The following is a 26,677-nucleotide window of genomic DNA, read 5'->3' as shown; positions in this document are numbered from 1 at the left end:
CCTCTACAAGTACGATTGTTTCATGGTCAAATTTAAGAACTACTCTCATTATTCAGATCCCTCCCAGGAAAGGGGTGATGCAAAACAAAACGAGTGGTCGGAGCCAACTACCATTGACACGAATCAAGATATGTTACGAAGTTCAAGGACGCATATGATGCATTCGAGAAAAGTCCGCTTACCGTTCCCAGCCTTGGACCAGATGCCTATTAGACGACCAATATCAACCCGATGCTGTAGCTGAATAAACAAGCGGCGTGCAATCCCATTCTGTCAGTGGTCGTGTGGGATCTGATTTCTCGTCCCGATCTCGTGGTCCCCGAATCTAGCGAAAGACGGACCAAGAAGAGATTCTTCTATATACTTTTACATGCGCAAGCCAAATGGCCCAACGCTGCCGAAGAAATTGAGTGGCAACGCAGCAGCATACGAGCCGGAGAGGGTTTCATACAACAAGAGCGACAATAGGATCACTGTTCTCAACCCAAATGGATACCTGGCCTACCTGATACAGCAGGATATGTTCACCTCGAAGAAAATATCCGTCTACATTGGAAGCGCAATGCTCGGAAGTGTAGGGGTGAGGAGTAGCGAGACGGTTGAAGCCCAAACACTGGTAGCCCGAAGAGACCCGAATTCCGTCTTTAACAAGGTCATCTACCTAGAAGCGAAAACAACTGGAACCGGCTGGGATGTTAAGACCGCAAGCACATTGGACATCGAAAGGTTAGCAAGACTTTGGAAGGTTCGGCAGATTTGAGATGTTCTGTGTGGCTGGAATAGATCTCGCGACTGCGCCAAGCTATGGAGAGCGTTGAAGGGTGTTACAAGCAACCTTGGAGGAAAGGAGGTGGGCGGAGGTCAGTCTCGATGGCAAGGCTGTGTCTTGGTAGACAATGGTGTAATGCCGGTAACTCAGTATATAGATAAACAGGATGTTTACCGTCCAAGTGACTTGATGAAACAAGGAACACACTTTTATAGTTTCCTGTAAGGAAGATCCTGAATGGTGATTTAATATGTTCACTTATCACAGCTGTCGTCGGTCTATTCGTCACCGCCAGTCCCCACTTTGTATATACCTAGGTATGCGAAAGAGCCAGATCAGGCACCCCACGCTCGGGTCAGGGAGTGCTCTGGACGCTCACGCTGAGATAGAGACGGAATCGAAGGCCTCCGGCTTAATTCCAGAGCTATAGCGAAGCCTATCAAGGCCGTGGTGAGTGGTTTGGTTCTTGCTTAATTGTCCCTCTCCCCCCAGCCACCTGTCGGCCCTTGGGGCCGATATGATCGAGGGCCGAGAAGAACGTTCTGCGAGAGGCTATACGAGGTGACGCGTTGCTAATACGGATTGTTTGTGATCCAGACTGTGTTTATGCTCACCGATGTCCCCAGAGCAAAAGCTGGAGAGCCCCGCAGGTACGAGGAGGGCGAAGATTGTCACGCGTGGGCTTGGGGCAACGCCAGAATTGTGAAAAGAACCGAAGTTTGAACGGAAGATTCATATTTCCACGCTCCATTTCAGTGGCACGGCTTACTCATTCTTTTCGCATACTCTATTCACTGCTTTCTCATCAAAGTCAGCGAGTCGGATGTCGTAATAGTCAGGACGAGTCGCCCCATTTTCATCATTTGTGTCAAGATACCCGATTGAAGCTGATTTATCATGATTCAATCCTCTGAATAAAGCACATGGTGCAATAACAACAGGACATAGATTAACTCTTCCTTTTCTGACCCGCGTTAATTATGTTCTAGTCCTCATGTGACTGCACATCATTGACTGATCCTTTTTAGAGACTGGCAAGTATGTCTCTTTGGTCTGTCCGAGATTGAAGTCCAAATTAAGGACATTGATCATCCTATTGGCTTGCGCCAGACAGCCTCGCGCCGTATCGCAAACCAACGGGATCGTTTCTCCAGTCAGCGATATTTCTTCCTCTCTATTTCTTCACGACTCCATCTTCTTCCTTATGGCTTGCTCAACCAGCTCCAGAAATGCCCCCTGTGGGATATATACGTCGTCAGCTTGCCAGTCACCGCGGGCGCTGGTTTGGGTACGGTCATCGACTGATTCGGCGCTGAAATGTGCGTGGCCCAGCATGGCCGCCATGTTGAGGAAGCCTTTATGCTTGAGCCCGAAGGGCAGGATCTCGACGAGGGCCGAGCCCCGCGGGAGGAACATGCCATGTGTCAACCCCGCGCCGTGCACGCCGACAAGGATATCAGTCGACCGGTCGACGGCGAGCTGCTGGGCGAAGGGCAGTTGCGCGAAGTCCACCACGTTGAGCTGAATGGTGGGGTGGCGGAGACGCAAGGCATCGAGCAGGCGGGCTTGGTCGACCAGCCGCCGTTTAGTCGTGCGATCGATGTAGGTGATGACAAGCGGGTCGTCAGGCTGTTTGGGGGGGTCATGGATTTGGTAATAACTCAACACCCGCCGCGAGAATGCGCGCAGCAGAGGGGAGTCGGTACAGTCGAGCAGGTTCCAGTCCCCCTGCCAAAAGGGGTTTCCTCCACCCGCCAAAGGCACTATAATGTTTCCTGGCTCAAGTGGGAAAGAGCTTGTGATGTCGCTCAGCCTGAGGATCGGCTTCTGGGCAAAGAGATGCCATAGCTCAGAGTATGGGCCGTCGGGGAGATGATCTAGAAGGAGCACCTGGGTGTTAGAGAAGTCGGAAGGTTGAATAAAGGGAGCCTTCGTGGCTGGATTGTGTGCCATGCGGAGGATGTCCAAGGTCATGAAGGTAGCGAAGATCTCCAGCAGGGCGTGCCAGATGTTTTTGTACTCGTCTTCCCGCTTGAGGACGATGGTCACTGGAGAAGCCTGGATGGTACTCGAAGGGGTCGCGCCCTGCATAGTGGCAAAGCTCACGGCGGTGCTGAAAATGTACTTTGGACCCGTGGAGTACCAGTAACCTGGGAGGTTGATGAACCGCGGCAAGCCGCTGTTAAGTTCTTAGGGTATGAGGTCACGGAGGCTGCAGTCCAGCACGAACTTGTGTTGGTCGAGGTCGAAGGTGGCGGGACCGGCGATGCAGAAGGCATCTTTGCGTCGGGTCTTGGTCTCGGTGATGCTACTGAAACAAGTCATGCGCGAGGCCGATTCAGCGGTACAGTATTCAGCAGACCGTTGGCTGAAGTTGTCGAGATAGCCGAGTCCAAAGCGTTCCTCGCAGAACAATGACTGATTCGATACCGTGCTATACTCGAACGGCCAGGCAAATTGGTCAGCTTCGAGCAGTTCTGTGTTCGAGCCATCGTGGCTCACAGCTCCAGATAATCCAGCCGTCCTGTCATATTCAGCACCGGCGGGTGAGATCAACCACGAGCGACCTGAGAGACCGTAGAGAGCAATTGTAACTAAGATGAAGACGCCCAGGAACACAACAAGCCGGTAAGGCTGGAGCCGTACATTGACCAACATTTTCGTGTGGACAAAAGGGCAGCTTTGTTGTCAGCGCTGGTCTTGTTGGGGAGGCCCGGGGTGAGATCGCAAAACATCACTAGGTTGAGGCATGGGCGCTTTACTCTGAATTGAGGCCTGGCGTCTGACAAAGCTGCATCATCTTCCCGTACGGATCGAACTAAATGCCGAGTTGACGACGGCTCTGAAAGACTGAGACGACAGCCGTTTGGAGCGGTAGCTGGCGACAGCACTCACAAGTCAATCCTGATGCCAAGAGCCTGATTTACCGCGCTTGCACAGCAATCAACTCATTCACAGGCCCTCACCCTACGCTACCTACGTCTTGCCTGTTACTATACAAGGTACGCGTCCTAGGGTTCCAGAGGTGTATTCGGCAAGACGATCATCGCATGATTCGCTCGGGCTGCCAATATAGGGGGGCGGCGGTCTGGAATTGCAGGCCCGGGCTGCTCATGTACTTCGTACCCCGTATGGTGTAACCGGCCCGTCTGGCCCCTTGTGTTTCAGTTCTGCGAGTGGCTAAGTAAGCGCCTCACCTCCTGCTCAGCCGAAACAACTGTGCCCTGTGGACCCGAAAAGCGCCAGCGGGTAAGGAAGAAATTCCTTGCTAACTTCTTTTCTCCCCCATATCTTTTACCGCTGCTTGCCATTTTGGCTCCTATCTTGCTCCGTGCCAGCAAACTAACAAGACGGAGATAAAATACGTGGATCTGGGAGAAGAATTACATTTGTTACCAACGAAGGAAGGTTGGAGGACTAACCGAATGGGCAGAGATTTAAAGTATTAAATATTGAAATGAAGCTGTTTGATTCCCCACAGAACAGCATCCAAGACAATATCCCCCACACTTAGACCGGTTTACGGTAGTAGCGGCCCGGCCCATATTGGGGACTATAAGGCGATTAGCAACGCTTGCGGCGAACTGCAAGGCGAAGAAATTTATAGCAGTGGTAAGAGCAACGTAATTCTGAACTGTGAAAAGTTTACAACACCATGCACTATCTAAAATTAAAAAAAAGAAGGCAAAAAAGGGCGTGACGAGGTTCGACAAATCGCCCAAGGGTACGCACCACTAACTTTTTGTAGGGGTTGGCCCCCTGGGCGAAAAAAGGACCCACGTATATGTTAGACACAGCCTTGAGGAAACCCGGTTACGAGTTGCATTGGCGCGACTCACCACACTCATTGGACAGATGGAAGGATCCACAGGAGAACAAGGCTGAGTCACGTGATATGCCCTGTTGGCTCTGTTGGCCCTGTTGGCCCTGTTGACAGAGCGCACAGAGCGCACAGAGCGCACAGAGCACAGGCATTATATATACACCCTCGTTACCCCTACATAGTTACACTCTCTCCGTAGCCAACTCATGTTATCTACTGGACTATACAGTTCTTAGTAACAGAGAAACCTTGCTCATATCGCGTGTGATCCACAACCAGCTCATGCTATACCAGGATTGTTGCTGAGAACCCTAACCCAGTTAGGATCAGTAGGGATCCTTAACATCTATATCAACGCGGTACACCCAGGAGGCGTCGCGACTAATCAACCACTCTAAGCCGAATAGACTTATGGTAAACTTAGTGTCGTTAGTCATAAGTTTATTAGACCTTTTATAAAGAATTCGGTTACGGAAGGCTATCGACTCACCCTATATACGGTGATAAGTAAGGAGATCGAGAAGAAGAAGATTAGTGAACAGTACATTATACCGAATAAGAAAGTAATAGATCTAAGTAGGAAGGTATTAAATAATAAGCTTAGCGAGCGACTATAGGCGCTAAGTGTATAGTTACTTAAAGAGAAATTAGATAATACTCTTTAACTTATATTTCTCGGTGAATTAGAAAGAAAGCTATATTAAAATATATATACTCGAAAATATGTTTGCTCGTAGTGCGAATCGAATAGGACACCCAAAGATCCAACTAGCAAAAAAGTTTAAATCCCAGGTGTGGTCTATTTTACCTTCCCCCCTTGCTAATTAGGCGCTGAAGGTGATGCGGCTCCTAGCCCCTTCCCCGGTAGAAGGAGTTGAATGAGTCTCGCAATGCAGCCACAAGCGTCCAATTGTGTTTTTCTAGTATGGTAATACTAGCCATGATATTGGCTGATCCAGTTCTAGCAGGTACCTGTTACTACACACATCAGCTGGTGATGTGGTAGTAGGTACCCTTCGAACTGAAGGCAATATCATGGTGTGATGTTTGATGAATGATATGCGCCGAGACCTCGTGCTACCTTAAGCAACAGCGAAGCGCAGATCATTCATCAGAAAGGGGGGAAGGCCCCTCCCACCAAACCCGATTGAACATGAACTTTTGTGGTATCCATATCCCGGACTTGAAGCGTAGCAATTATTGAGGTCTCAGTCACTGCTGTTGCACTTCTTTCAAATGGGGCTATGTTGACCACTTTTCCGGGATCATCAAATATAAAGGGATAGATAGATCCACTTTAGTGAATGAATCTGTGTATGTGTGTACATTCGTGACTTAGCGGGTGTCACATGTGAGTGCGCCCATGTTAATCACACTAGGTTGATATGGAGAAGAGTGGAAGTACCAGAGTCCAGGTATAGCCTAGGCGAGAAATCTAGTATCCTGTCAATTCGACTTGCTCTTCAATCGTCCCCTTGGGGCTCCTTCTCCTCGAGGTCTCAGACCTGTCACATCGACAAGAATCCATACCTCTCGTGGTTTCTTGCTGCGGCTTGTTCATCAACAAGGAGCAGTTTTGGAGTCCACCTAAGCAATCAAGAAACAATGCCGAGCGACATCGACCGGACTTCATCAACTCGAAGTTGTGGTCGCGGAGGATGTTGGATCAAGACGTTTCTGTAAGGTTCCCCTATCTCGCTTGTCTATTTGCCAACCAGGCTGGTGGTTGAATCGCAGCCAATCAACGTCAGTTGCCCTTCTGGGAAGTCAGCATTGCCACATTGCCCAGCAACATGCTTCCAGATTCGACTGCATTGCGCGAGGGGGTTTTGAAGAAAGACCTGCTTATACTCTACCGTTTCCTTCTCCCATGACCCAGCTGCGGACTACCTCTTCTTGTCAGGTGCCTTCTTGAACCTTGAATCCAGGGGGCAGTCGAGATGCCAGATCAGGCAGTTTACGCGAGCGCATTCTTCCATCGTCCACAGATTCGTCAAGGTCCCGACGTCCCTTACAAGAATGAAGCAGGCTCCAATCCTGTGCTTCGCGGCGTTGCCTTAGCTGCTGTCTCCAAGATGTATGGATGAGCTCTTCCTCTCTCGTGGCGCCCAATGGCTAAGACATTTTGAAGCATTTCGTCGTCCACCTGGATTCAGAGCGTCTTCTGGAGACTCAACGGTTTCGACAAGCTCAAGCATACAAAGTTTCTCGACGAATATGAGATTCGACTCGACCCCACGGTCGTACCTCGATCTGCTACCTCTGAGAGCCCTGTACCCAGCTTGATAGAATTACCGCCGCCTCGGCCTCGAGCTTCGAACGCAAACTACTACACTTGTGCCGACTTCCACGAATTGTACAAGTCTGGCAAAGTTACCCCTTCCGATGTCATTGAGTACCTGTTACCCCTGATCCGGCGAGACACCCAGCCTTCTGGTCAATACTCCGTCGCCTTTATCGATTCCAAAGTCGACTTGGTACGAGCCGCCGCAAAAGCTTCCACCGAAAGATACCGAGCCGGCAATCCGATCAGTGTTCTAGATGGCGTGCCTTTGGCCGTGAAGGATGAGGTGGATCTAAAAGGATACAACAAGACTCTTGGCAGCAAGCTTGATTTCACCGACAAAGAAGACCGGACAGCATGGTGTGTGCAGAAATGGCAGGAGGCAGGTGGGGTGATAATCGGGAAGACCAATATGCACGAGGTTGGCTTGGACACCTCCAACAACAACCAGACCTGGGGGACACCGTTGAATCCACACAACAACGGCTACTATACTGGCGGCAGCTCTGGTGGCTCTGGGTTTGTTGTTGCGGCCGGCATTTGCCCTATTGCACTTGGTGTTGATGGCGGCGGTTCAATTCGATTGCCCTCTGCGTTTTGCGGTATCTATGGCCTTAAGACCACTCATGGTCGTGTATCTGCCAGAGTGGGCAAAGACTGGGTGGACACTGTTGTGGTCCAGGGTCCCATGGCTTGCAGCATTGATGACCTCGCCTTGGGCTACCGAGTAATGGCTCAACCCGATCCCGGCTCAATGAGAAGCTCTGGATTCCCCAGCAGTCTGATCACGGAGCCTTGCAGCCCGGTAAATGGAAAGAAGTATCTAGGGATCGATCGAAGCTGGGTCAACCGGTCGGATAAGGTTGTGCTGGATATGTTCAATGCTGCCGTCGATGGATATGTCAAAACTCAGGGCTATGAGGTCATCGACATCAAGATTCCCTATATACCAGAGGGACAGAAGGCTCATGCATTGACCATTTTGTCCGAATGCCGCAGTCAGATTACCCCCCCAAAGATCTCCAAGCTGTCCTGGCACAATCAGCTGCTTCTCAATGTCGCCGGCGGCCATGCGACGGCTCAAGATTATATATATTCTCAGAAAATGCGCAATCTTCTCATGTGCCATCTGGCGTGGCTATGGCATCAGTATCCTGGAATGCTGATACTGACGCCCACGACGCCCTGCGCTGGATGGAAGATTGGCAAGCCGAGCGACATTACCAGCGGCTACGGTGTGAGCGACGGCGACATGAGCTTGAGAACCATGGAATACGTCTATCTGGCGAACTTCACGGGCAACCCGGCCATCACTTGTCCAATGGGATATACGGATGAGAATGTCCCAGTCGGTCTTATGGTAATGTCCTTTTTGTATTCCCACATTTCTATCGCCTACGACCTAAATCACTGACTAACTGATGCGCAGGCCATGGGCGATTGGGGCAGTGAGGAACACCTGATCGCTTTTGGCAAAGAAGGCGAGTCGTTCCTTGCCGGTGGAAGCGGCATTCGGCGCCCGAGGGATGAGAAGATGTGGATTGACGTCCTCGCGGGCAAGAAGTCTGAGGAATAATAGCAACTTTTGCCCTCCAGTCTCATGATCTAGACCAGACACCGACTTTGCCTCTGCTCAAGTCAACAAAGCAAAGGTTTCCTCTTTATTTCCACGAGTGGTTAGATCTCATGACCCAGTGGCCGATTTTCAGCTTTCTTGCAAAATCCATTCCCCTTGCCACCACCAAAATCTGCATTTTCCGATTCCAACGGCTCAATGCAGCAGCTGTCTACTTGGATTCCTTCAATTCTCCAACTCTGTCACTGTCAATGTGGCGGACGACACCAATATCTGAGCTCAATCTAGTGCGTGTTGAATATTATCCACGGTGGACTCTGACCCCGTGCACGATAGAACTGAGTAGACCGCCCATTATCAACGGGTATTTATATATTCCTCAAATCAATCCAGATCGAAAGCCAGTCGCCTCAGAATTTTTATCCATCTACCTACAGTGTCCTTCCATGCTTCCGAATCTTCTATTCTACCATTTCGGGCTTGGCGGGTGGGAGATTGAGTTTTGAAGAGGCCAAGGGGAACACGGGCACGGAATTTTTGGCTCAGGTCTTCGCTTTGATCTCTATGCCTCACGTTTGCTGCCTTTCGAGTGCTCTCATTTCGTTGATTGCTCTTACATATATAGGTCTCTCTGTACCGCTCTATTACCTATCCCCTTTGCGCTTCCAGCGTGATCAACTTGGTCGGTCCCGCCTTTGCCTTCCCTTCGATGGACTAAGTATACATACATGGACTCTCCATTTCCAGGTGCGATACCCTTTTCTATTCTCTACACTATACCCTCCTCTCATTCCCTCTTTATTAGTCTCTCCTCGTGTATGCGTCTATATATCCGCCTTCCTATATCTCTTCTCTCACTATAAAGTTATCCTTTTCTAATCTTTATCTTCGTCACTATCTCCCCGAGTTCTTACACCTACTGCTTCGTCCTCACAACTCTCCTCGTCTTCGCCCACCTCTCTCCACTTTTTGCAGCCCCTCTCTATCTCTATCTCTCATTATATCCTTCTACCCCTTCTCCCCGCTTCATTAGTTCTATCAGTTCTACCATGTCGTCGAGTACCGCTCTGTCCTGTCCTGTCCTTTTCTGCATTCTCCCCCTCCCTCCATCACTTCTTCCTGCCTTCCCCAGAGTTCTAGAACGGCCCCGGGGGCCGGGAGGCCGTTCTCAATGCACTAAACCAGACGGCACAAAACAGTCTGTCGCTAAACAATTCATGATACATAGGTACAAGCACGGCTGGACTAGTCGATCGCTGCTAGCCCGTCGGAGAAAGGGAGTATTGGGTCTACGACAGCGTTGATTTCGAGGATTTTGTTTCCAGAATCTTGAATCAAGGCAATTGTTTGGTCTTCATTATTCGTTTCGTGTTATACATGACCAAGCATTACTATACAGGTAGGTTTGAAGATTCGCGGCTTTCAAAGCTTAGCAGTCCAGCCGCCAGGACTGTTTTGTTTGTTATTCTTCAAACTCGTCTTCCTCACCATCGGCTTCTCCTCCGACTTTCCCAATCTCCTTCATCCGCGCCTCCTGCTTCCTGTATAAACCGGCCAAGAATTCGTTCGTACTCGCTTCTTCAATACTCTTATCTTGTCTCACCTTCAGAAACCTGGGGAACCGCATACTTAACCCTCTCTCCTCACTAACCAGTCCTATTGCAGCTGTGTATGTCGGTGACAACGTGATATCTGCAAAGGCCATCTCCCACACTTCTTGCGGTTCGAACCATACGTCAGGCTCATAGGCACTGTACTCGATATAGCTTGGCTTTGTTCGCATTGTGTTATCGCCGTCTTCGGCGTATTTCTCCTTGTTTGCCTGGTAGAATTTGTCCGTGAATCCCGAAATGCATTTCGTAACCACTTCCAAACTCCCAGTCTCAGGATTACGGCACGCGAGCAGGATAGGAGACCACCACTTCGCTTTCCGACCTTGGCCGTGCCACCCAGCCACGGGAATGAGGTCAATCGTATCGGCGGACTGAGCATAGTCCTTTTTCACTTTAAGCCAGGAGTCGAGGCGTTTGTCCGGCTCATACGTTGAGAGGAGGGCTTTACGACGAGTACCTCTTTCTTTCTCTTCTTGTTTCTCAGCCTGAGTTTTCTTGCCGCTTTTCTTCTTGCTCGGGGTCACAGGTGCTGGTGCAGGGACGTCTTCGTCTTCCTCCAGGCCCGCGAGATCAGGATTCGGCAAGTTGTCTAGCACTTTGACCATGATACCCTCGCATTTCATATCAGTCGCGGACTTGAAGAACTCCAACACAACCTCGGAGTCTGCAGAGGTGGCGTCAATGCTGTTCACCCACGTGAAGTGATGTTCTTTTTCAATGAACATGCTGCGGAGCAGGCCGCGTCGCTCTCGAAAGGGACGATCTAGTAAAGGCTCGCCATTGAGGTACATGAGATCGAATGCAAACAAACACACTTCAACCTGGATAGACCCGATATCGACGTCCTTCTTGGCTCGGTTGGTAAGGGTTTGGAAGGTCTTGAGTTCACCTGTTTTTCTATCCACAGCGACGACTTCTCCCTCTAAGATGAAGCTGGATACACCGTCGCCGCGGATCTCGGGCACCAGCGCCACCAAGTCGGGGTATTTGTCAGTCATGACTTCGAGATGCCGGGAGAAGATGGAGACTTTGCCGCGTTCGTCACAATGAACTTGCGCTCGCTGTCCATCGTATTTGAATTCACAACTGAAGTCTCGCCCTTGTAACTTTGTGAGCATCTCACTCAAGTCCCGAGTAATGCTACCCAGCATCGGACGCAGAGGAATGTGCAATGCTAGGCCACAACGCAACAGTAGTTCTTCTGAGACACCAACTTCGAGGAGACCAGGCACAAGGTCATTGTAATTTGGCCGCCGTGCAAAGCTGGTCTTCACAGTCTCTTCTGCTTTCGACCATAAAACGACCAATTCCTCTTTCTTGAGCTTGCTTAGCTCGGCGGTGTTTCTGATGGGAAAGTCCGCGCCTGCCGGACGCGAGAGCTGGAAAGCCCGTGCCAGAGCTATCAGCATGGTTGTCTTGACCGCTCCAATTCGCAGATGCTGGACCAATGTTCTCACAATGTATCGGGACTCTTCTGGTCCGCGTGCATCTTGGAGGAGGCGTTCCACTAGTCGCTGCTTCTGTTCGACGCTGCCGTGGCCCTTACTGCTGGCAATCTTGACTAGTGTTTGGTAGACGCTTTTGATAGTGAGCGGCTTTGGCTTTCTCAATGTGAAGCTCTGTCGCTTCTTTGCTTCAAATGCGACATCCCCTGCATCTCCATGTTTGTCATAGAGTGTTTTCAGACCAGCTCCATCGAGACCGCATACCTTTTTTAAAGCCTTGGATATCGCAGAGCCACCCAGACCTAGTTCCAGAGAGATATAAGGTGGCGAGATGGAGTTTGTAGCTAGCCAGACTGCAGGCAAAAGACTCTCTGGGTCGGCCTCGATGATGACCCTCAGGCAATTGACCAGCGTGTCAACAATTTTGATTCGACTTTGGGTTGAATTGACCAGCACGAAGCATCGGGTTAGAAGCGCGTATGATGCGTTGCCTCCGTCTGCTGCCCAGTGTCTCTTCAATTCCGGGACATAGTGTGAAGGATCGAATACCAAAGGACTTTGATCAAAGGGGATCGTCAATGTGATGGTGTCTTCTTCTGAGGCCGTAGACTGCAATCCAAGAACTCCCTTTTTGCTAGTGTTTGACGGGGACTGAGGCTCAGGTGGAGGGGTCTTATCAATAGTAGCGTTGACAGAGTCCTTGACATCTTCCTCAACCTTGTGCTCTTGTGCTTCTGCATCCTTTGGCAATTTGTGGCCATTGGCATCATTGAGAGTGCTTTCTTGCGGTCCGTCTTCTCTTGCCCATTCCTCTTGGAGCTTTCTGGCCAGTTCTTCGTCAGTCAGCTCCTTCTCCGAGACCGACAAATCCGGGTTCGCCATATCATCACTCCGCACTGTTCCATTTCTCGCTTCCTTCTGTTGTTCATTTTGCTTGCGGAAAAAGAAATCGAGACTGCGGTGCGGTACTGCGGCGGGTTTGGAGTCGTTCTTCTTCCTTCTCTTAGCCGGGCTCTCCATGATTGTTGAGTACAGTTGGCACTGGCAGCAGTGCCAGTGCCATTTAATTGATTATTTGGTAACCATTCTGCATGCGCATTCGGGAGTTGAGGGCGCAGGATAAGTGGTGACTTCACAGCGAAGATGGAGGCGGCGCGTCCCCAAGTCCATGACGCGCTGGGTGGCAGTTGGAGAACGACGCACCGAAGGCACATCGTGCGCATCTCAACCTTCCGAAATACCGTCGTCATTTTCTACCACAATTCAAGCACTCTACCCCAGGCCGCAAATATGGTTGAATTCCAGATTACCAAGACTGCGGATATACAAACGCGCGTGGAGGACTACCTGAATGACAAGATACAAACTGCGGCGGACTTGGACCAGGTTGAGAGCCTGCTGCAACGGGTGCAAGAACAGCAGAATCTATTGCGGAAGCAGGTGAGGTTTCCCATCTCGTATTTGGGCTGGATCTAATTTTGTACAAGCTCGAAGATGCCCGGAAGGACTACACGCAGGCTGTAAACCGAGTCGACGAGCGATCTAATGAACTAAGGGAAAAGGCCGAAGCATTCAAAAAGGAACAAACCGATTTAGACGAGCGGCTCAGAGATCTTGCACAATCAAATGTGAGCGACGATGCGGCGCAAAAAGTTGAAGCTAGGATGAGCAAGGTGCGCAGCCTCGAAGTCGCTCAAGGTTATCTAGAAGTAGTCCAGCACATGGACACTTTGAACAACCAAGCCCAACAGAACTTGGTCGCGCATCCGGACATATCAGTCAAAGCATATATTCGACTGAGGGACATGTGGAAGCACATTCAGGATGCGCAGCCGGCTGCGGAAGGTGCAGCGCCTCAACTAGCATACCTCCTCGAGCAACAATCGCAGCAACTCTATACCAGCATCAAGAAATCTCTGGAGGGGAATCTGCGTGACACTCTTGCACAAATGAATTGGCCAGGGAAAGAATTGAAATTATCGGACAATGTACGTGAGAGATGGGAACAAGAAGTCAGATTACTTCTCGAACTACAAGATCCAGACCTCATTGCAGCGTTCGCAGGCATCGACACTCGAAGTCGGTCTTCGACCCCTGACCCTGTCGATCTCCTCCCACTTGAGGTGATGGTTCAGCCTTTGGCAGTAAGGTTCCGCTATCATTTTTATGGAAATAAACCGACGAATCGACTGGACAAGCCCGAATACTTCCTCACCCATGTCCTCGATCTCCTAGAGACACACAGTGGATTCATGAGCGATATGTTGGGTCCTATCTTAGATGACAGAATGTTTCAATCTGAGGCTCTGGAATCTATATATGCTGACGCAGTCTCCGCGTTCATCACGGCGCTGCTGCCGATGGTTGAAGCAAAGTGTCTGTCTTTTCTGCCTCAAATCTCCCAACAACCACAATTGTTGTCTCACTTCATGCACGAGTTGATGGCATTCGATACTGCTATTCGTGACGCTTGGGCGTACGTTCCAATTCCCAGGATGTTAACAGAGTGGAAAGGAATCACTTGGAGGATGCTCACCACGCACGGCTACTTTGCCATGTGGCTTAAAGTCGAGAAAGATTTTGCTCTTTCTCGATACAAGAGTATTAGAGATACTCCGGATAGCAACGATATTGACTTTGACGCAGACGCCACTCAGACAAAGCCGACCAAAGGAGCAATTCGTGTCAACGACCTTTTGGAGACGATCACGGATCGATACAGAGGTCTTTCGTCCTTCAGCCAGAAGATGAAGTTTCTCCTGGAGATTCAATTGTCTGTCTTTGATGACTACCACAACCATCTCCATGGTGCGCTACAAGCCTATCTTGTATCCTCCCACACCGCCGGCCGGTTACTTCAGGGACAATCTGAGGCAGAGGCCTTCGGTTTGAAAGGCTTGGAATCACTGGCCAAGATATTTGGTAGTGCTGAGTTTCTCGAACGGAAAATGTCTGATTGGAATGATGAAGTTTTCTTTCTGGAGCTGTGGGACGAACTCCAATATCGGGCCAAGGCAAACAGCGGCGCAGGTGCTTCAATTGGTACAGATTTGAGGGTGGATGACGTCGCAGACAAGACCTCAACGGCTATCAAGTCAAATGGAACAGAGACGGATACTGATACGGACGGAAGCGGACTGTTTGATCAGACTGCTTCAGCATACCGACGGCTACGTGAACGTAGCGAGGAGGAAATGCTCCGTTTCTTCGACATCAATCTGAGGTCCGCACTGCGACCATATACGAAGCTTGCCCAGTGGTCGTCTCTTGTCGAGCCACAGTCCGATCCGATGGCGATGACACCTTCTCCAAGTCTCGATAGTTTGCTCCAAACAACAGCCACCCTGCTTGGGTATTTATCTCGGGTACTGGCTCCGGGATCGATGCGACGCATATGTAAGCATTACTGCTCGACACTGCAGAAGGAGCTCTACGATAACGTTATAATGCACCATACGTTCTCAGCCACTGGTGCAGCACAGCTGGCAAGAGACCTTTCCGAGATCAGAACAAGCATCGAAAAGCACAGCAGATTGCTAGGAGTTACGGGACCAGGTCTGAGACGGCTCGAGGAAGCAGTCGACCTACTTTCTCTAGATGCTTCGAAAGCTCTGGGCAACAACGAAGAGGATGAGTGGGGGTTTGATGATGACGACGACGAAGAGCAGACAACAGGACAAATTACGGCAGATGAAGCTATCACTGATGATGGCGAGGTCAAGAAGCTTGGACTATGGGATGTGGAGAAGCTGATCTTCGAGAGCAACGAAGCAGCACGAAAGGCTCTTGGGGATATGGGCCTATATCAACTCAGCGAAGGGGAAGCAAGGAACATATTGAAACGCAGAGTCGAACTGAATGGTTAAGGAGGTCCCGTAGAGAAGAGGCGCAATGAGCCTCCCTACTTGGGTAAGGTATACACACATAATATATTCCGTACCTAGCGTCAATGGGGCCACCAGGCCAGCAGCCCAAGCCTCATTGGTACCTTTTCTGCTATTTATAAGCCCGTGCTGCATCAAGGCCACAGCTTTGGTGACTCACCACTATTCAGCCGGCATATATGAATCGAGCAGATTCCGTCCTTCTGTATCAGTCGACCCTGCAATCGAAGGCTCTGCCTCCCGACACGCGAGAAAGACTCGCCTCAAGTAGTCCCTCTCTGCAAAGGGAGTTTCAGTTGAGCAGATATGGTTTTCGAAAACGACCGGCCTTTGACCTCGCTCCAAAGCGTCATCCTGACAACTGGGCCATTCGTATTTCTCTGGAGTACATTGAGAGGCTATGTCGCGCGCAACGGGCCCTTCAGCGTCGCTCGACCGGTCACCCGTCTCAACAGCCAGGTCTACGCCTTGTTCTCCCTCGCCCTGGCGTACTTGATCCTGAACGACGTGTTTCACTTCCAGGATCTTCAACAAGTAGTCAAGAGTTCGGACCTGGCATACATCTACCACCTCTCCAAGTTCTACGAGTACATCGACGTCTTCAACCTGGTGGCTGCTGGCACACCGATCAATCCGCACATGGCATTCCACCACATCACCACGCCCTTCCTGACGCACTTCCGCGTCCTGAACGCCTCCGACTGGCAGCTGTTTGCCTTCCTCAACTGCTTCCACCACTTCTGGATGTACGCCTATTTTGGTGGTGTGACTGCGTTCAGGCCCATTCTGCGCGTCACCGGCTGGGTGCAGCTGATTGCTGGGATCGGAATGGACGTCTACTACTTTGCCTCGCAGGGCCAAGGAGCGCCCGAGGCGAGAAATCGGGCCATCGGCATCATGATCTTGACCCGCTATGCGATGCTTTACTACGAAGAAATAAAGACGGCAAATGGGGGGAATGCGGACGGGGCAGGACAGAAAGGCAGGAAAGCGGACTAGGTAAGACATACATTCTGCTGGATTAGTGGTATGATTCAACCAAGATTGACATTTCGCGGCAAGCTGGCTGCGTTTACCCCAGGCTCAGTTTGCGACGTTGATCAACATGGACTTGACGCTCAAATACTCCTCGATGCCTTGACGGCCACCTTCCCGACCATAGCCACTTTCCTTGACGCCGCCAAAAGGACTCTCGCAGGCGCTGAGCAGCCCAAGGTTGACTCCAACCATGCCGACCTCCAACGCCTCCGTGACCCGAAATGCGCGCGGAATGTTTTCAGTGCAGATGAAGGAACCTAGACCGACATTGCAGTCATTGGCCATCTTTATGACGTCTTCCTCGGTCTCGAATTCGTAGAGGCCGACCACGGGAGCGAAGGTCTCTTCTCGTGTAGTGATCATCTCCCGATTCATTCCTTTGATGATCGTCGGCTGAAGGAAGTAACCCTTGAAGTCTTTCATCGGCTCTCCTCCGAGGATGACCTGACCGCCGTGTTTCTTAGCATCTGGTTTTTAGTTAGCCACCACCCGTTGGAGAACGACCCGGTACGGCACTTGCCATTAATGTGGTTCATCGCCTTCTCAACAGCTCGCTCGTGCGTCAATGGGCCCACGAAGACCCCTTCCTCAGTTCCCGGGCCGACTTTCAGAGATTTGATTTTGACCGTCAAAGCTTCGGCGAATTTATCATAGATACCCTTTTGTACAAAAATCCGGTTGGCAGTCACGCAGGTCTGGCCAGAGTTCCGGAACTTGGCCAATATGCAAGCTTCCACCGCGGTTTCGAGTTTGGCGTCGTCGAACACGATAAATGGGCTGTTCCCGCCCAGCTCGAGTGATAGTTTCTTAAGACTATCACTGCATTGTCTTGCGAGGAGTTTGCCGACGCGAGTACTGCCCGTGAAGCTCAATTTTCGGACTAAACTGCTTTTGCACAGTGCTTCGCCGACTTCGTTGACAAGATTGAGCGTGGTGATGACGTTGATGGTGCCTTTGGGAAACCCAGCTTCATGCGCGAGAACGGCTTGTGCAAGCGAACTCAACGGTGTCTCCCCGGCCGGTTTCCACACCGTGGTGCACCCTGCTGCTAGTGCTGCGCCGACTTTTCTCGTGATCATGGCAATTGGGAAGTTCCAAGGAGCTAGACAAGCAGCGACCCCAATAGGTTGCTTGAACGTCAAGATGCGTTGATTTAAGTTGGCCGTAGGGACAACCTCGCCGTGAACTCTCTCGGCTTCTCCAGCAAACCATTCGAGGAATGAAGCCGCATAAGTGACTTCGCCTTTGGCTTCGACCAGGGTTTTTCCATTTTCAAGAGTCAGAATCAATGCAAGATCATCGATGTTTTCTAGGCAGAGGTCGCTCCATTTCCGCAACCACCTGGCGCGCTGGCGTGCGCTTGTCTTTTTAAAGGTCTGAAAGGCCTCGTGTGCAGCTTCAATGGCTTTGTTAGTGTCCTCAGCACCCATTTCGGGGAGAGTTGCAATTTTGTCCAGTGTAGCAGGGTCATAAACGTCAAATGTTTTGCCCGAGGCTGCATCGACCCAGCTCTCGTTGATGTACCCTTTCGTCTGAAACAGGTCTTTGCGCTTTAAGTCGCTCAAGGTTTTTGGCGCCATATTGACTTGCCGGGGTTGCGAAAGCCCTGTCTGATCCTCGAACTTTTGTTTAAGATAGAATGAAAGTGAATTGAGCTTGTTGCAAGTCGTCAAAATTCTGAATGCGCAAATGGGGATCTGGATAGATTCGTGGGCTGAGGAGTCCCAAATGGATGACGAAAAGCTCAGCGTCTGGGTCGGCAATTCAACTTTATATCGCCAGGATGACTATTCCACACTGACATTGACAAGCAGAAGGCAATCACCCTCATAGGCCCACACCCCACATTTTGGCGTTGGAGAGAAGACGTTCATGGCGCTGTATCGAAACCCAAATTACCTCCCGTGCGGGGGTTTGTTGGAGGAGTTTCGTCACAAGTTCCTGAGGGCCGAGGGCTGCAAGAATGGACATAGCTCGGCTTCACCGGGTGTTGGAGAAGGCTCGTATTGTAAGTAACGGGAGGATTCTTGTCTAGTCATTCAGTTGACTCTGTATACCTAGCTTGCCAGGTCGAGGTTGACCTGTTTTTCTCCGGAGGTGTAGTGATTGCGGTATTTCTCGATTCAGGCAATTTTCGCTCGGACCCAAGAGCAGGGATAATGGCCAGGGTTGATTTCGAACGGGTCAACTCTCTTCTATTTGAACATGGTGCCATGGTCGATGCTAAGAGCTTCGCACATTATGATGTTGCATGTTTTGTATGTTGTTGACACTCCGCTAGGGCAAATGGCGCACAATGCTTAGAAGTCTAGGACAAAAAGGGTTAGTGTGTCAAGGCTGTCGGCTAACTTACCTCCTTTGCCTCCATGCTCCTGCTACATCTCATCTTGAACTGTCCAAGCCTCCTTGCCTTGTTGTCTCTCCACCTCTCTGATGCTGCTGTCCTTACAATAGGAAGGTCTCGCAAAAAGGCCGTCATCAAAGAAACCTTTGTCCCGACTCCACTCTCACCGGCTTGGAGATTCGACAGCCTGCAGAGAGTGGATTGCAATTTTGACTCCCCTTCATCGTGGGAGGGACGAGCAAATGAAGAGCAGAAAGCAAAGCGCTGCAGACCTTGACTCTGGAGCATATTTCCTTCTACTTGCCTTCGTCATCAACGTGTCAACTCTTAATTTGGAGCTGCTTGACTGTCCTTGTGCCATGACTCGGTCAGGACGGAACCGAGGGTACCGGACGGCGTCACGATCGTCCATCAACCATCTCAGGCTGCACCAGACACCATTTGGTCAGGATCAAATAAATACCTTCATGGCCATATTACAGCCACCTCGGTCCGAGAATCTTGAGACGCTGCACATTGAGCTGCAGCCATACATAAAAGATGACAGACCCTGCGCAGTATGTGTATCGAGCAGGCAGCTGCGAGCATCGGGATTAAATGGCTCTTCTTGAGAGGATGCTTCGACACCCACCATAAACGTTCAATCTTTGATAACCGGAAGGTCGGCAGGCTGACCTGTACCAAGTACGAGGTAGCCCTGAGAATCCACCAAACTGCGTCAGTCTTGGCTGCCCAGGTTTGCTGGAGAGGGGCGAGGAGGCAGTGAAAAAGCTTCCGATTCGAACAACACTGTATGTGGTTATTTAGGGATAGTGTATGCTGTGACGTGAATTGGTGATTTAGGATTGGTGATGTTCAATGTTCCTAAGGATAGACAAAAGGACATCGCCAGGCTGTAGGATATCGAACGAAGATAGTATCGGATTTGGTGATCAAACCCACCTCTTGAGGCACCTCCAACCCTTGGTAGGTACGGACTTCTTTTCAAGGTAAGGGACAACTGCCAGCTACTGCGGATCGTCGAAAAAATCCCCCTGAAGCTAGCTCAGTATTCTCTACCGAGTATGTCTGAGCAGAGAGGCTCACTTTGTTCAGGTCCACGGTAATGCAAGGCTTCCGACGCTCCAAGACCCTTCGTTGGAGGCATGGTTGATTAGTTTACGACAGGCATTGGTGGTTGATAACTCTAGGGGCTGTTTGTGTGTCCGACCTTAGTTTAGGGAAGCTGAGCTTCATGCGTACGATGAGTGTCAGCGAGCAACTCCCTGAACCTAGGCGAGGGGAGCCCAATCTGGCTCCTTTCGTCTGCTATTACCTGTCTTGTGGTACTGTACTCGGTGCTCATATCAAGGTACCTCGCACTAAGGTCGGCCATCGGGACTCCAGATTCGGCAGTCGGCAGGCCTAGGGGGTGAAATTGAGCATTGGGCCCTCCTTGTCGTCAGCATCACCCGCATTCTGTGCTCTCTCCAGATTGATCCTTCAGTCAATATTGGAGAAAAATTCGACATTGATATTTTTTTCCCCTTCACCAAGGCTGCGGAAATAATGGGATAAAAGATGTAGCTGCCCGTACAACGAAAGTTTAAAGCCACCACAGCGCCCTTGACCTCGTCACAAAACGCACCACAGCATATGCGAAAATCTTTCTCCCCCTTGCCAGCCCCTCAAAATTTGATGGATTTCTTTTTGGAAGGCCTTGACTAGTCCCCGGACTCTAGTTGGCGTGCCTAAGGGGCCACCTCGCCTCCTAGCCTCGTAAGAGCTTCCCGGTCGCCTTTGGTCTTCGGCTGGCGCCCATTAAATTAGCTTTGGCTCCAGATGCAGCTGATGCGCCATTGCCAAACGGCCTTTTTCGGCCAGAAACGTTGAACCAACTCCACGTGGAGAATGGGAGATTGCCTCTTATCAGCCAGCCAACTGGTCTTCCAAGCCCTATGGAAGGCTCTGGACCACCCCTGTGTCTGTCCAGCTGACGCATCGACTCGGCCACTGCTAATGTGGCTTGATGGTTACAGGGGTTCCACAGATACAACAGATACTTCCGTGCTCACATTGTGAACGAAGTCAGCGCGTGGAAGTTGTGAATGTACAAGAGCAAATCCTCTAACTATTATACATTTTGGCCCTCGACATAAATGATGCTGTTGAGCACATGTCAGCCAGCAGGAGTCTGCAAAGGAATAATACTTGCACAGGTGCCTTTCAGGTTCCACCGTCCCAGGCTTGCGGTCTCGGCTCTCGAAAGCATGGGGGTCCTAGTTAGGCCATGCGCTGGGAGCCCCGAGCGCTAAGCAGGGTGGCTTTCCAGGCCAGCCTTTTCCGGCCATCACCAGTTTCCACATATTGACTTCGTCCACGTTCGTTTTGCGCCTCTTGCAAGTCACATCATTTCAGGATCTACGAATCGATAGCCCGAAAGTCTGACGCTGACCATGGTCAATCACCTTTTCGATCCTCGGCAGGGCGGTGTGGGTTAGAATCATTTGAAATGGCTGACTGCAGGCTGTTAGGGTCAAGGAACTTCGCTCATCACCATCTCGTCCGCACCCACCCTCACGGATCCCCAGTGTCGAAGCCACTAGCAGGAGAAACCACTTTGCTTGGTCTCCTTAACTTTGAAACCTACCGTACGGAGGACCAGCTGGGTGGTCTGCACGAGTCGATATAATAAGTAACTTTCAGGCCAGCACATCTGAAGTTGTGCTTCCTCTTTTGCTGAGCCGCCGCATTTAAAATCTTTGGTTGACCCAGCCTAGTTGTCCTTTTTTTCCTTTGTTCACTTTGTTAAGCTTGATTTCCGCAGAACGAACTTTGAACGAGCTGCATCACCATCGCTCAATACAACCTTCAGGATGGTCGCCGCGGGCGCTTTGCAAGTAGGAATCTGCGGCGCTGGTGTTGCTGGACTCAGCGCCGCCATCGCCTTGAGAAAAATCGGGCATGATGTTGAGGTCAGTGAACTTCATCTCTCCAGAACAGTGCCTCTTGTGTTTTGTTCAGAATGTGTAATCGGAGAGAAACTGATCTCTTCCGCCCAGATCTTTGAGCGCTCACAGTTCAAGAACGAAAATGGCGCCGCCGTATCCATCACGCCAAATGGTACGCGGGTTCTGGAGCATTGGGGATTCGACCCGATCAAAGCCGGCGGGATTGAGAATATTCAGGTAGGTTGGATGGAAGAAGATCAGGGGGTTTCAAGGAGATATGATTACTCCCGACCGCTGGAATCCTTGCCCGCCGCTAGTCGAGGATGTCTGCTGACAAACCCATCCAGGCCCGTCGACCAAAGGGTGATACACTGGAACCAATGGCTCCCACATTGAACTTCTCCAATGTGGAGCAGTTATATGGCAACAAGTGGTTCTTCTATCACCGAGTCGACATGCATCGCCGCCTAAAAGAACAAGCCGAAGAAGCCGGGACGGTCATCAGGCTGGGAAACCAAGTCATGGATGTCGACCCTGAGACGGGAGTAATATCATTGAAGGACGGGACGAGAGTGCAAAAAGATCTTGTTATCATAGCTGATGGCCAGCATGTTAGCATTGTTCATCACCGACCTTGTTGCAATAAAGTTTCTGACTTGTTATTAGGATCGCTTAAACGCTAAGATTACCGGCAAGGAGGTCCCGATGAAGAGGAGCGGCCAGACAGCATATCGCTGCCTCATTCCCATGAAGGAAATCCTCGCGGACGAGGAGACCAAATTTCTGTTTGAAAATCAGCCGCCCGGGTTCTGGGCCCCCGCCTTGCCATCCAAAGGTGTTATGGCCGTTACATATCCTTGCAGAAACAACGAAATCCTCAATGTGCTGGCCGTGCACCGAAAACTAGGCCAGCATGCATCGAGTGAAGATGATGTGGTTATCGAGGACTGGAACTTCCCTGCTACGCACGAGGACCTGGAGAAAGTTCTTGATGGTTTCCATCCGGTCGTCAAAAAGGTCTTTTTGAAGTCGCCGGAGGTGAAGGTCTACACGCAGATGAAGCGAGATCCTCTAAGCAAAATGACCAAGGGAAAAGCTGTCTTGATTGGCGACGCTTGCCACCCGATGCTCCTGACTCACGCTCAGGGTGTTTCATCCTCCATCGAAGATGCCGCCGCTCTCGAGCTCTTCCTCGCCGATGTCCCCGCCTCCGGAGATGTTACTTCCGCTCCGTCACAGAAGCTGTTACAGCGTTTGGCCCAGTTTGAAGCCTTCCGCCTACCCCGAGTCTCTGCAACACAGATCCTGACAGATCCTGTCGTTCCCGGACCGCAAGCTGCGGCCAACTATGCCAAGCAAGAAGCCGAAATCCGAAAGTATTACTCCGGCCCTCTTCCACCGACGGGATCAATGCCGCACAGCCCACCGATTTGCCAATTTTTCTTCGGTTATGATGTTAGGAAAGAAGCCATGAAATTCCTTGCCGACATCGACGGCAACAAGCAAATGAATCGAGATGTACCTGCGCCTATGGCTTCTCCAGTTCCAGAGGAGAAGGCCCTTGTCCAGGTCCCTGCTCCAGTTCAACCACGTGCTGCGGAGACACCTGTCATCTCGCCCGATGCAAAAGAGACAACAACAACCACCGATGTGAGTGCGATGGCGCAAAAGATTAAAGAGCTCGAGCGCAGATTGGCCGAGATGGAGAGCAAGTTGGCCGGGATGAGTGTCCACATCTCGTTCAGGGAGGTTCAGCCAACGCCACCTGAATCGCCGCCAACCGCGTTCGGGAGATCTCCTTTTACTGTCACCGCTTCTTGAGCTGAAATGTCCGACTCCCAAGCAATTTCTACTTTGTATGGTCCTGATGGGGAAAAATTGTTTTTTAAGTTGTATAACACGGGGCTTGTCGATAGAAGCGGGAGTAATGGGAAGGCCGAAGATATGCGATATTATGAAGAATTTTGAACATGGAAACTCTCTAATGAAGAAATACATTTGGGGATTTTTATCCACGTCTGGAAAACAGCTCGGTTTTTCTTGGTTTCTCGATCCTGATGGCAGCCCGGAGGTGCTACGGACCCCAGACGAGACCGACGCCACCTCAAGACAGAGGTTCGCCGAGACGGCGGCCCAGTTGAAACCCATACTTGACCGGTCGATCATCCGGAACCAAGGACGGGAGAGCTGAGCAGTGACCGCAGCTGACAGCAGGGCAAAGAGCCCACCAATGGCCTAGACTGTTATTAACACAAAGCATTTTGCAAGTGCATTGAGATCTGAGAAATCCTCCTCCCCTTTTCGGCCCACGGGAACCATTTCGCTGTATTAGCCTTCCGCCTGTTCTACAATGATACGTCAAGACCATGCCTTTGTGCCTCCAAAGGAGAAAATATAGAGGACAATGTATAAGAACTTTTTTTCTCTCCGTCAGTAGTCGAATTGAGTCGATTCTCACGAAGCCGCCGGTGCGGGTCCTGGTGTATTCCATTGCCCTAACCCACTCACTTTCCGCACCGCCTGCGCGTACCACCGATCAGAAGGATTATTACGGGCCTTTTCCTGTAACATCGTGGTGGCTGTTTTTGTGACTGAAGTTCTGCACCAAGTGGTTCGCATTGTATTTGAGCAGGAGCTCAAACGCCTCGATGCTCCAGTGCACGCCTATGATGCAATGCAGAACGGTGTCGCCGTTCGTCAAATTCTTGTCGTCCAGATTCGCGCCGTTCTAGAGCAAGAGTTCAAGCAGTCGTGTGGCATTCACGGCCGTTTTTCCCGTGTGGACCGAACAGACGTTCACCAGGAGGAAGAGTGGTGTGAAGCCGCTGGCATTTAATTCCTGGAGCATTGATTTCTTGAGCTCATTGTCATAGATTGTACTGAAGACCGCGTCGAGTGCATACGGATCCCGTCTCCTGATTGCTAGGTGGAGGACATTCTCACCGAGATTGGGGTCCCTCACGTATATCTTAGTGCCGAAATTGGGAGCCAGCAGGAGCATCAATGCATCACGCTCCTCTTGCAGTAGTGGTCCATTACCGGTTAAAAGTGTCAGTAAGGGAGTGTTGCCCATCTTATCTCTGGCGTTCGGATTTGCCTTGGCCATGAGCAGAATGTACACCGTAGTCGAATATCCAGACCACAGTTCCTGCGCAATGGCGAAGTGTAGATATGTCTTGCCGCTGCTCGGGTCTTTGGCGCCGACATCTGCGCCGCTCTGAAGCAGAGCAATCAGACATTTGTTGTGTTTTTCTGTTCTCCCCAGAACTACATTGAGCATTGGCATCCACCTGGGCTTGCCAGTCCGACCTGGGTTGCATCCGACAGCGAGAAGTTCGCATACGGCGGACGCCTGGCCCTGGGACACGAAACAGGGTAGATAACCGTAGAATTCATCATTCCATATCATTACAGGTCGACTTCCTCCCAAAAGCTTTCTCTTGTTGAAAGAAATGACTGAGGTCGGCGTCGTGGTTGCTTTATGGTCCAAAATCCGTTTCATAATGACCGTCGCTGACTCCCACTTGCGCCCAATTCTGTCAGTCCCAGGAACCCCTTCCAGGAACGATCCCAGAGGTTGCACTGCGGGGGGAGCTCCCGAGCCACTTGATGCCAGCTCCTGGGTTTGAAGAGTTTCTGACTCTTCCACCGGGCTGAGAGCATTGGCGTTTACCGTAAACGTTGGCTGTACAGTTCCAGGACTAGATTGATTGTTGGTCGTGGTAAGTGTTGGTTCCGCTCCTGGCCCGAGCACTTCGCCTTCCGCAGACGGCTTCTCTGCAGTCATGACGCCTGGCCGAACCATGTTCATACATATTGGCTGCTCCACATTGTTTTGGAGCATTTCGGTCTGTGCGACAGATTGCTCCTGCACAGTATCGGCCTTTTCGTCTCTAATGGCATCTGGACTTTCTGCCGTAGCTCCAGGCCAGTCACCCAGAGGAGAAACCTCTTGTTTTGCAAAACCGGGCGTATCATTGTCCAGTGCGTGTGGTTTGGTGTGATCCAGAGGCTCTTTGTCTTCATTCTCCTGAGGCTTATGGTTCGCACTTGCCTCATCACTGTGCGACCTGTCATTAAAAGTTGTGGATTCACTAGGCTTCTCTGCAGCACCTTCCCCTAGTGGTTCAGTGAGTTCTCTGCTTTGCTCCTGGATTTTTGCATTCATTATCTTTTGCAAACTCGGGGGCAACATCAACGTCCTGACAGGGGGACGGCAATAAAACGAAACTCGCACTGAACCTCTTTAAGTCTTTTACGACATCAAGCCGGTGGTCCTCGAGGGAATCATACATTCGCCTAAGATCCCCATCGCTCGGGTAGCGAATGAAGGTCGATGGGAGAAAGTCAGAAGATTGCTCGTGACGGTATCGACCATGATTTGCCCTGGAGCGGAGATTGTCCTGACTTGCGAATCTCAAGGGCGTGTGTCTCTCTGACACTGGGTCTCGATGTGGAGGAGGTAATGAAGGTTCCTCGATATGATGTTCAGAAACGTATTCAAACTCTTGGTTTTTGGCTGGCAGTGACGTTAAATAGTGGTTAACACGCTGTTGCCGGACAGTCTGGTAATTTGATATAGTGTCGTTTCCCTTGCCACTGACCTGTCGACTTCGACTCCGACTCGATCCGCCTCGCTTGCGGGATGCCGAGTCTCGAGATTTCCGTGGTTCTCTCTTTACTGACTTCTGCCGATTTGAAGTGCGATTAACCACTGTATTTGCAATCTTCAAAATTGTCTGTTGTATCCACATCGGCCGGACTCCCCCTCCGCTTTGGGTTCGATGGTGGGGTGTTGGCGTCTGATGAATGTCGCCGGGATCGCTTTTTGTTATTGGCGCTTGTTGGGCTGCGTAGAATGAAAGTTCAGGACCGGAAGTCATTGGCTCCGAAGGATATGACCCAGGGAGTTTCCATTGAGCCGTGGTGGGAATGTTTTTTGGCTGAGTTTTCCCAGGAAGCTCCGTTTCT

At 50.8% G+C, this 26,677-nt stretch overlaps 9 protein-coding genes across 9 annotated transcripts; 5 read left to right on the top strand and 4 right to left on the bottom strand.

The window, feature by feature from the left end:
* Positions 1 to 370: 370 nt before the first annotated feature.
* Z519_12634 (uncharacterized protein) lies at positions 371 to 760 on the top strand (the record flags this gene model as incomplete). The annotated part of the gene is made up of 1 exon (XM_016770339.1): positions 371 to 760. The coding sequence occupies one exon, from the start codon at positions 371 to 373 to the stop codon at positions 758 to 760; it is 390 nt and encodes a 129-aa protein (XP_016613517.1).
* A 1,191-nt stretch (positions 761 to 1,951) lies between these two features.
* Positions 1,952 to 3,427, bottom strand: Z519_12633 (uncharacterized protein; the record flags this gene model as incomplete). The annotated part of the gene is made up of 2 exons (XM_016770338.1): positions 1,952 to 2,948; positions 3,000 to 3,427. 2 exons carry the CDS (start codon positions 3,425 to 3,427, stop codon positions 1,952 to 1,954), a joined length of 1,425 nt encoding a protein of 474 aa, XP_016613516.1.
* A 3,105-nt stretch (positions 3,428 to 6,532) lies between these two features.
* Positions 6,533 to 8,452, top strand: Z519_12632 (uncharacterized protein; the record flags this gene model as incomplete). Its single annotated transcript, XM_016770337.1, has 3 exons — positions 6,533 to 6,669; positions 6,724 to 8,236; positions 8,306 to 8,452. The coding sequence occupies 3 exons, from the start codon at positions 6,533 to 6,535 to the stop codon at positions 8,450 to 8,452; spliced, it is 1,797 nt and encodes a 598-aa protein (XP_016613515.1).
* Positions 8,453 to 9,914: 1,462 nt separating this feature from the next.
* Positions 9,915 to 12,530, bottom strand: Z519_12631 (uncharacterized protein; the record flags this gene model as incomplete). Its single annotated transcript, XM_016770336.1, has 1 exon — positions 9,915 to 12,530. The coding sequence occupies one exon, from the start codon at positions 12,528 to 12,530 to the stop codon at positions 9,915 to 9,917; it is 2,616 nt and encodes an 871-aa protein (XP_016613514.1).
* A 270-nt stretch (positions 12,531 to 12,800) lies between these two features.
* Positions 12,801 to 15,376, top strand: Z519_12630 (uncharacterized protein; the record flags this gene model as incomplete). The annotated part of the gene is made up of 2 exons (XM_016770335.1): positions 12,801 to 12,950; positions 12,998 to 15,376. 2 exons carry the CDS (start codon positions 12,801 to 12,803, stop codon positions 15,374 to 15,376), a joined length of 2,529 nt encoding a protein of 842 aa, XP_016613513.1.
* A 324-nt stretch (positions 15,377 to 15,700) lies between these two features.
* On the top strand, positions 15,701 to 16,393 carry Z519_12629 (uncharacterized protein; the record flags this gene model as incomplete). The annotated part of the gene is made up of 1 exon (XM_016770334.1): positions 15,701 to 16,393. The coding sequence occupies one exon, from the start codon at positions 15,701 to 15,703 to the stop codon at positions 16,391 to 16,393; it is 693 nt and encodes a 230-aa protein (XP_016613512.1).
* An 84-nt stretch (positions 16,394 to 16,477) lies between these two features.
* On the bottom strand, positions 16,478 to 18,012 carry Z519_12628 (uncharacterized protein; the record flags this gene model as incomplete). Its single annotated transcript, XM_016770333.1, has 2 exons — positions 16,478 to 16,899; positions 16,944 to 18,012. The coding sequence occupies 2 exons, from the start codon at positions 18,010 to 18,012 to the stop codon at positions 16,478 to 16,480; spliced, it is 1,491 nt and encodes a 496-aa protein (XP_016613511.1).
* Positions 18,013 to 21,631: 3,619 nt separating this feature from the next.
* Z519_12627 (uncharacterized protein) lies at positions 21,632 to 23,527 on the top strand (the record flags this gene model as incomplete). The annotated part of the gene is made up of 4 exons (XM_016770332.1): positions 21,632 to 21,730; positions 21,818 to 21,943; positions 22,054 to 22,317; positions 22,373 to 23,527. 4 exons carry the CDS (start codon positions 21,632 to 21,634, stop codon positions 23,525 to 23,527), a joined length of 1,644 nt encoding a protein of 547 aa, XP_016613510.1.
* Positions 23,528 to 24,254: 727 nt separating this feature from the next.
* On the bottom strand, positions 24,255 to 26,589 carry Z519_12626 (uncharacterized protein; the record flags this gene model as incomplete). Its single annotated transcript, XM_016770331.1, has 3 exons — positions 24,255 to 24,434; positions 24,501 to 25,908; positions 26,000 to 26,589. The coding sequence occupies 3 exons, from the start codon at positions 26,587 to 26,589 to the stop codon at positions 24,255 to 24,257; spliced, it is 2,178 nt and encodes a 725-aa protein (XP_016613509.1).
* Between the last annotated feature and the right edge of the window lie 88 nt (positions 26,590 to 26,677).

Source organism: Cladophialophora bantiana (assembly GCF_000835475.1).
Source record: "Cladophialophora bantiana CBS 173.52 unplaced genomic scaffold supercont1.31, whole genome shotgun sequence".
NCBI lineage: Eukaryota > Fungi > Ascomycota > Eurotiomycetes > Chaetothyriales > Herpotrichiellaceae > Cladophialophora > Cladophialophora bantiana.
The sequence above is the reverse complement of the archived record's forward strand: the minus strand, read 5'-3'. Positions and strand labels throughout refer to the sequence as shown.